Consider the following 7,890-nt stretch of genomic DNA (forward strand, 5'->3'; position numbering starts at 1 on the left):
GCCGGGCCAGGCCGGGCCGAGGCGGGACCGCAGCCGGCAGCGGAGCGGAGCCGGGGCCTAGGAGGGAGGCCGGGCCGAGGCCTAGAGCGGAGCGGAGCCGAACCGAACCGAGTCCGCCGTTCCCTCCGGGGGTAAGGAGGCGGCGACGGTGATAGGACACAGCCCCCCCCCCCGGGGGATGGGATTTACCGGGGGTTAATCCCAGATCTGGCGCTCAGGCTGCTGGAGGGGGTTGCTGGTAGGGCTGTTCCCCGGGGGGGGGGGTCGTACCCGTCTGCATCCCGTCCCAGCCCGGGACACCCCCATTTCACACGTCAATACACCTTTGCCCACCCCCCTGGCCCCCCCAGAAAAGACCCACACCCCCTTAGGACACCCCTGGACTCCCTTGCCCACCTCTCAGGCCCTGCAGGATACCAGCAGACCCCCCTGCCTGCCCCTCAGGACACCCCCCCGTCTCCCTGCCTCTCCCCCCAGCTACCCCCGGGACACCTCCGGACCCCCTGCTCGTCCCCGTGGGACTCCCCCATCTCCCCCTCCAGATCTCCCAGCGCCGCCATGTCGGACAGCGACGACAGCAACTTCTCGGAGGACGAGAGCGAGCACAGCAGTGAGGCCGAGGAGGTGGAGGAGAACGAGGTGAGGCTGAAGGGTGCGCGCGGCGGGCGGGGGGGGGGGGGTGTCCTCCCTCACCCCCCTAAAACCCGCTAGGCTGAGGAGGAGCGTGCCAGCGTGGCCGGCAGTGAGAAGGAGGAAGCCGAGGAGGAGGAAGAGGAAGAGGAGGAGGAGTACGACGAGGAGGAAGAGGAGGAAGATGACGACCGGCCGGCTAAAAAGCCACGCCATGGCGGCTTCATCTTGGATGAGGCTGGTGAGCTGGGGGGGCCACGGGGGTGTTTTGGGGTGTTGCTGCTGCCCCCCTGGCCCCACTCACCACCCTGATTCCCCCCAGACGTGGATGACGAGTACGAGGACGAGGACCAGTGGGAGGACGGGGCCGAGGACATCCTGGAGAAAGGTGAGGAGCGTCCCCATCCTGCTTTGGGGGCTCCCCCCAGGTCCCTTCCCTCCCCCGGAGGCCTGAGGAGGTGGATGGAAGTGCAGTTCTTTGGGGGCCAACCCCCATCCTCTGGCTCTTCCCTCTCCTCCCAGCCCCTTTTTCCCCCCCTCAAAATCCATCCCTTGAGGGGGGAGGGAAGGACGGCCTGTCTCCCACACCTCCTGCTGTCCATCCATGCTTCCCTCCCCATGTCTGTCTGCTCAGCACATCTCATCTGCGCTCGCCTGGGTCTTTCTTTTGCTTTTATTTCCCCCTCCCTTTTACCCCCTTGTGCTGCCGTCTGAATTTTGATTCCTTCCCCTTTGTTCCCCACTCACCCGCGGGTGGTTTTGCTGCTATTATTTGCTCCATTCTCCACCGCCACTCCTTGTTCCTGAGCAGAAGAGATCGAAGGGAAGCCCAGATCCCCCCGCCCCCCCCCCCCCATTTCCCCTTGGGGTCCCCCCCTACTCCAGGGCCAAGCAAGCACAGCCCACCCCCCTGCACCATCCCCCTGGAGCAAGATCCTGACCTTCCTCTTCCTCACAGCTTCCAACATTGATAACGTGGTGCTGGATGAGGATCGCTCTGGTGCTCGGCGGCTGCAGAACCTCTGGAGGTGACTGCGGCTCTGTCTGTGTGTCTGTCTGTCCGGCAGGGCGGTGGCAGCTGAGCTGATGCCTCCCCCGCTCCTTTTATCTCCCCAGGGATCAGCGTGAGGAGGAGCTGGGCGAGTATTACATGAAGAAATATGCCAAGTCCTCGGTGGGAGAGACGTGAGTCCCCATCCCCATCCCCAGTGTGACAGGGAGCAGCTCCTCTTTCTTCCCACTGCCCCTCATTTAATTATTTTTTTTATAATTTTCCCTTTTTTCAGTGTTTACGGTGGTTCTGACGAGCTCTCGGATGACATCACGCAGCAACAGCTGCTGCCAGGAGTCAAGTGAGTCTCACCGGGGAGGGGCGGGAAACCCATGTGGTTTGGGGGGGAAAAGGAGCAAATCGGGACAAGACACTCTGTAACGGCGTTTCCCTCTCCACCCCTGCGCAGGGACCCCAATCTCTGGACCGTCAAGTGCAAGGTGGGTTCGGGGGTGGGTGTGGGGGGGGACTCAGTGTGGTGGCAGGGGGAGCCATGTATCTCCAACCCTAAAACATCATTTTCGTCCCCAGATTGGTGAGGAACGCGCCACGGCCATCGCTCTCATGCGGAAATTCATCGCTTACCAGTTCACTGACACGGTGAGGCCATGGGGGAGCCAGGCCGTAGCCGGTGATGGGGTGACAGTGCCGTGGTGTCCCCAACATGTCCCCAGTGCGTTCCCTCGTCCTCCAGCCCCTGCAGATCAAGTCGGTGGTGGCCCCCGAGCACGTCAAGGGTTATATCTACGTGGAGGCCTACAAGCAGACGCATGTCAAGCAGGCGATTGAGGGGGTGGGCAATCTGCGCATGGGCTACTGGAACCAGCAGATGGTCCCCATCAAGGAGATGACCGATGTCCTCAAAGTGGTGAAGGAGGTCACCAACCTCAAGCCCAAATCTTGGGTGCGCCTCAAAAGAGGGATCTACAAGGATGACATCGCCCAGGTGAGGAGCAGAAGGAGATGGTGACACCATGGTGGGGGACACACACCTGGCTCACCCTGCTTTTGTGCCCCCCAGGTGGATTACGTGGAGCCCAGCCAGAACCAGATTTCCCTCAAGATGATCCCTCGCATCGACTTCGACCGGATCAAAGCCCGCATGAGCCTGGTAAGCGGACCTGTGCCGCGCGGGTGCTGGCGCTGCTGCTGCCACCGTGTCACTGCCCTTCTTTCACCCCCTACTGCCCCCTGCCCCACAGAAAGACTGGTTCGCCAAGAGGAAAAAGTTCAAGCGACCCCCGCAGCGGCTCTTTGATGCTGAGAAGATTCGGTAGGCGACCATCACCATGCTAGGGGACATCAGATGCTGCCCAAAAAGCCCCCACTGGGGGAGCTGCCCTCGCCAAAGGAGGGCTTTTGTCCCTGGGGGGGCTCCTGCCCACCAAGGGGGTGATTTTGGTTTTGTCCCAGGTCCCTAGGAGGTGATGTGGCATCTGATGGTGACTTTCTCATCTTCGAAGGCAACCGCTACAGCCGCAAGGGATTCCTCTTCAAAAGCTTTGCCATGTCGGCTGTGGTGAGCGCCACTGCCCCGCCGTGCTGGGGTTTGAACACCAAACCTGCTGGTTTTCCCCCAAAACCACCTTTCTAATGCTGAGGGGTGGTGGGAGGCCAGTAGCTCCTCAGCTGGGTTGGTTTTGGCCACCGTTTCCACTCTTGGCAGATAACGGAGGGGGTGAAGCCCACCCTGTCGGAGCTGGAGAAGTTCGAGGACCAGCCCGAAGGCATCGACCTGGAGGTGGTGACAGAGAGCACAGGTAAGCAGGTGCCCCTGCTGCCCCCCCCCCCACTGGCGCCCCTGCAGCGCCATCCCCTCACTATCCCCACCATTACCACAGGGAAGGAACGAGAGCACAACTTCCAGCCTGGCGACAACGTGGAGGTGTGCGAGGGTGAGCTGATCAACCTGCAAGGCAAAATCCTCAGCGTTGACGGCAACAAGATCACCATCATGCCGAAACATGAGGACTTGAAGGTCAGAGGGTCCCGAGGGGGCAACACTGGGTGCCTCCTGCGGCCGCTGTGGCCACCCTGGGACCACCCCAGCCCCTCCTTGCCATGCCCACAGCCTTCTCTTCCACCCCCAGGACATGCTGGAGTTCCCAGCTCAGGAGCTGCGCAAGTATTTCAAGATGGGCGACCATGTCAAGGTGATCGCAGGGCGTTTCGAGGGCGACACAGGGCTGATCGTGAGGGTGGAGGAAAACTTCGTCATCCTCTTCTCTGACCTCACCATGCACGAGGTATTTGGGGGTGAAAAGTCCAGTTCGGTGCTGTGTCTTGCCTCGAAACAGACTGGGTTTTGGGGAGAAGAAGATGGGAAATGGCTGTCTCTCACGCTTCTTGCCACCAGCTCAAGGTTCTGCCACGGGACCTGCAGCTCTGCTCAGAGACAGCGTCCGGCGTGGATGTGGGGGGTCAGCACGAGTGGGGCGAGCTGGTGCAGCTGGACCCCCAAACAGTGGGTGTCATTGTCCGCCTGGAGCGGGAGACCTTCCAGGTGAGTCCCAGCTCCCCAGGGACGCCCAGAGGAGCCACATCCGTGTCCCAGGGGGTTTCCATGCTCATCCCTGTGCCAGAGCTATGTCCCCTGCCCCAGGGTGTCCCCATTTTTGGCTGCCCCTCTCCCACCCTCTCCATGTCCCCGCAGGTACTGAACATGTATGGGAAGGTGGTGACGGTGCGGCACCAGGCTGTCACCAGGAAGAAGGACAACCGCTTCGCCGTTGCCCTCGACTCAGAGCAGAACAACATCCACGTCAAGGACATTGTCAAAGTCATAGACGGGCCTCACTCGGTAGGGGCTTACAGGGTTTGGGGGAGGGTCTTGGGGGTGTGATGGGCCCCTTCTGGTGCTTTGGGACCCCCCAGGGGTGTTCTGGGTCCCTGCCAGAGCTGCTCTGGGTCTGTCCCTGCTTCGGGGACCGTCCCTGGGGTGAGCTGGGTCCCTCCTGGCACTGAGAAGAGGTCCCTGGTATATTTGGGGTCCCTCCCAGTACCACCCTGCATCCCTACTGGTACCAAGGGAACACCAGATCCCTCCTAGTATCCGCCTGGGTCCTCCCTATTGCTGAGGGGAGGATCCCATCACCGGGTCATGCCCTCCCCCCCGCTTTTACCGGGGTTTAACCCCTGCCTTTTACCGGGGCAGGGCCGTGAGGGGGAGATCCGGCACCTCTTCCGGGGCTTCGCCTTCCTGCACTGCAAAAAGCTGGTGGAAAACGGCGGCATGTTCGTCTGCAAGACCCGGCACCTCGTCCTGGCAGGGGGCTCCAAGGTGGGGATGCGCCAGGGATACCCCCACGGACTGCCAGGGAGGGCTACAGCCCCCTGGTTTTGCTGCTGCCCCCCTCTCCAGGCACCGTTTTCTCCCTCTTGCAGCCACGGGACGTCACGAACTTCACCGTGGGTGGTTTTGCCCCCATGAGCCCCCGTATCAGCAGCCCGATGCACCCCAGCGGGGCTGGTGAGTGTTGGGGGTGTACTGGAGGCTCCAGGGGTGTCCCCAAGGACCCCCCCGAGCCCCATCTCAATCCTGCAGGCCAACGCGGTGGTTTCGGCGGCGGCGGCATGAGCCGTGGCCGCGGGCGGCGGGATAACGACCTCATTGGGCAGACAGTGCGCATCTCCCAAGGACCCTACAAAGGTGGGTGCCTTCTGATGAGGCGCTGGGCCCCCGTTTGTCCCCCCCAAACAGGGGAGGGGGGCCTCGGGGATGCCTGGACCTCCACCCTGAGCCCCCGTCCGGCCCCGCAGGCTACATTGGGGTGGTGAAGGACGCGACGGAGTCGACAGCCCGCGTGGAGCTACACTCCACCTGCCAGACCATCTCGGTGGACCGCCAGCGCCTGACCACCGTGTGAGTTGGGGGGGGCGGGCATACCGGGGTCAGGGTCGCCCTTGGAGACACCCCCCCCCGCTCTGATGGGTCAGGGTGGTCCTCAGGGGTGGCGACACTTGGGCCAGGACCTCCCTTGGGGGTGGATGACACCTGCATACATGAGCAGGGCGATTTTAGGGGGTCCCTGCCCCCCCGCCGGCACCATGTCCCCGTCCCTGACACCCGCATATCCCTGCAGGGGCTCACGGCGCCCAGGTGGGATGACGTCAGCCTATGGGCGCACCCCCATGTACGGCTCCCAGACCCCCATGTACGGCTCTGGCTCCCGCACCCCCATGTATGGCTCGCAGACCCCCCTGCATGACGGTGAGTGGCGCGGAGGGATGTCGGGATGGAGGGGACGGGGATTAGGGGGACCCTGGGGTGGCTTGGGGGGTGGACCTTGGGGGAGCGGGGGGGATAGAGGGAATAGGGATTAGGGGGGGCCTGGGAGTGACCTGGGGGGGACGCACCAGGATGAAGTGGGACCTTGGGGGACATGGTGATGGAGGGGACAGGAACTGGGGGGACCCCAGGTACACAGGGACTCAGGTCTGGCTTGGAGGGGGATGGATCAGGATGAGATGGGACCTTGGGGGACACAGAGGAGACTCCCGGGGTGATCTTCTGGAGGTGGCGGAGCTGAAGTAGGACCAGCAACATGGAGAAGGGGGGCTCGGGGGAGGTTATAGGGGGGCCCTGCAGCCACAGAGGCTGACGGAGCCGCTGTGGGACCCTCGCAGGCAGCCGCACGCCGCACTATGGCTCGCAGACGCCGCTGCACGACGGCAGCCGCACGCCCGCCCAGAGCGGCGCCTGGGACCCCAACAACCCCAACACGCCCTCCAGGTGGGTGTGGGGGGGTCCCCCTCACTGGGACGGCCCCATTTTGGGGTCCCCGGCCACCAGGACGGCCCCACTGTGACAATGACACCTGTCTGTCCCCCATAGGGCCGACGAGGACTTCGAGTACGGCTTTGATGACGAGCCCACGCCCTCGCCACAGGGCTATGGGGGCACCCCCAACCCCCAGACCCCCGGCTACCCTGACCCCTCATCCCCCCAGGTCAACCAGCCCTACAACCCCCAGACCCCTGGAACGCCGGCCATGTAAGTGCTCCCTCTACCCCACGGCAGGACTCAGGGGACACCGAACCACTGCTCTGGGGGGAAACTGCTCCTGGGGGACCCCAAACTGTGGTTCTGGGGGGAAACTGCTCCTGGGGGACCCCAAACTGTGGTTCTGGGGGGGGAAACTGCTCCCAGGGGACCCCAAACCACGATGCTGTGGGGCGAAACTGCTCTTGGGGGACCCCAAACTGGTTCAGTAGGGGGGTCATGGCCATTGAATCAGAGTCCCAGGGTGAAAGTGCAGTCCCAGAGGACTCCGAACCACAGCCCTGGGGGAAACCTGCTTTTGGGGGACCCCAAATTGCAGCCTTGAGGGGCAGTTGTGCTTCTGGCAGGGGGAACTGTGCTCCTGGGGGACCCTGAACCTTGGCCCCGGGGGGGAAAGTGTACCCCCAGGGTGCAGTCTTGGCCCTGGAGGACCCCAAATCCTCAAACCCTGTCCCTGGAGCCCTCCCAAATCATGCCCTGGGGGTGCCACCTCTCCTCTCCTCTCCATGCTCCCCCCCCCACCCAGGTACAACACAGACCAGTTCTCGCCGTACGCCGTCCCGTCGCCACAGGGCTCCTACCAGCCCAGCCCCAGCCCCCAGAGCTACCACCAAGTGGCCCCCAGCCCCGTGGGCTATCAGAACACCCACTCGCCGGCCAGCTACCACCCCACGCCATCACCCATGGCCTACCAGGTACCCCTAAGCCTCCTGAACTCCCTCATAGCCTCCCTACACCCCCCAAGCCCCCCTCATAGCACCCCTACAATCCCCAACACCCCCATATAACCCCCAAATGCCCTTGTTATCCCCCTAAACACTGTCATTGCCCCCCTACACCCCCCCTAAATCCCCTTGTAGCCCACCTACACCCCCCTAAGCTCCCTACAGCCCCCAAAGCCCCCTCATAGTCCCCCTGCACCCCCCAACACTGACTCCTCTCTCCCCCCAGGCAAGCCCCAGCCCCAGCCCGGTGGGTTACAGCCCCATGACCCCTGGGGCCCCCTCTCCGGGGGGGTACAACCCCCACACCCCTGGATCGGGGATTGAGCAGAGCTCCAGCGACTGGGTGACCACCGACATCCAGGTGAAGGTCCGTGACACCTACCTGGACAGTCAGGCTGTGGGACAGACCGGTGTCATCCGCAGCGTCACGGTGAGACCCCCAGGGGAGGTTTGGGGGGTGGTTTTGGGTTTGGGGGGGATAC

At 63.4% G+C, this 7,890-nt stretch overlaps 1 protein-coding gene across 1 annotated transcript in view; it reads left to right on the forward strand.

The window, feature by feature from the left end:
• Positions 1 to 6: 6 nt before the first annotated feature.
• Positions 7 to 7,890, forward strand: part of SUPT5H (suppressor of Ty 5 homolog (S. cerevisiae)) — a 12,004-nt gene continuing 4,120 nt past the window's right edge. Inside the window, exons 1-28 of the mRNA XM_010566445.1 lie at positions 7 to 131; positions 543 to 639; positions 712 to 871; positions 953 to 1,018; positions 1,442 to 1,453; positions 1,589 to 1,658; positions 1,747 to 1,815; positions 1,917 to 1,982; positions 2,091 to 2,121; positions 2,213 to 2,281; positions 2,376 to 2,627; positions 2,703 to 2,792; positions 2,884 to 2,954; positions 3,095 to 3,200; positions 3,348 to 3,441; positions 3,523 to 3,659; positions 3,772 to 3,927; positions 4,038 to 4,184; positions 4,335 to 4,481; positions 4,836 to 4,961; positions 5,066 to 5,150; positions 5,226 to 5,330; positions 5,441 to 5,543; positions 5,764 to 5,891; positions 6,308 to 6,413; positions 6,516 to 6,674; positions 7,210 to 7,378; positions 7,635 to 7,838. Of these exons, the coding sequence (XP_010564747.1) occupies positions 559 to 639; positions 712 to 871; positions 953 to 1,018; positions 1,442 to 1,453; positions 1,589 to 1,658; positions 1,747 to 1,815; positions 1,917 to 1,982; positions 2,091 to 2,121; positions 2,213 to 2,281; positions 2,376 to 2,627; positions 2,703 to 2,792; positions 2,884 to 2,954; positions 3,095 to 3,200; positions 3,348 to 3,441; positions 3,523 to 3,659; positions 3,772 to 3,927; positions 4,038 to 4,184; positions 4,335 to 4,481; positions 4,836 to 4,961; positions 5,066 to 5,150; positions 5,226 to 5,330; positions 5,441 to 5,543; positions 5,764 to 5,891; positions 6,308 to 6,413; positions 6,516 to 6,674; positions 7,210 to 7,378; positions 7,635 to 7,838 (3,009 nt within the window). The 5' untranslated portion in view covers positions 7 to 131; positions 543 to 558. The remainder of the gene's footprint in view (positions 132 to 542; positions 640 to 711; positions 872 to 952; positions 1,019 to 1,441; positions 1,454 to 1,588; positions 1,659 to 1,746; positions 1,816 to 1,916; positions 1,983 to 2,090; positions 2,122 to 2,212; positions 2,282 to 2,375; positions 2,628 to 2,702; positions 2,793 to 2,883; positions 2,955 to 3,094; positions 3,201 to 3,347; positions 3,442 to 3,522; positions 3,660 to 3,771; positions 3,928 to 4,037; positions 4,185 to 4,334; positions 4,482 to 4,835; positions 4,962 to 5,065; positions 5,151 to 5,225; positions 5,331 to 5,440; positions 5,544 to 5,763; positions 5,892 to 6,307; positions 6,414 to 6,515; positions 6,675 to 7,209; positions 7,379 to 7,634; positions 7,839 to 7,890) is intronic.

This window comes from Haliaeetus leucocephalus, unplaced genomic scaffold, assembly GCF_000737465.1.
Source record: "Haliaeetus leucocephalus isolate CR32 unplaced genomic scaffold, Haliaeetus_leucocephalus-4.0 Scaffold210, whole genome shotgun sequence".
Lineage (NCBI taxonomy): Eukaryota > Metazoa > Chordata > Aves > Accipitriformes > Accipitridae > Haliaeetus > Haliaeetus leucocephalus.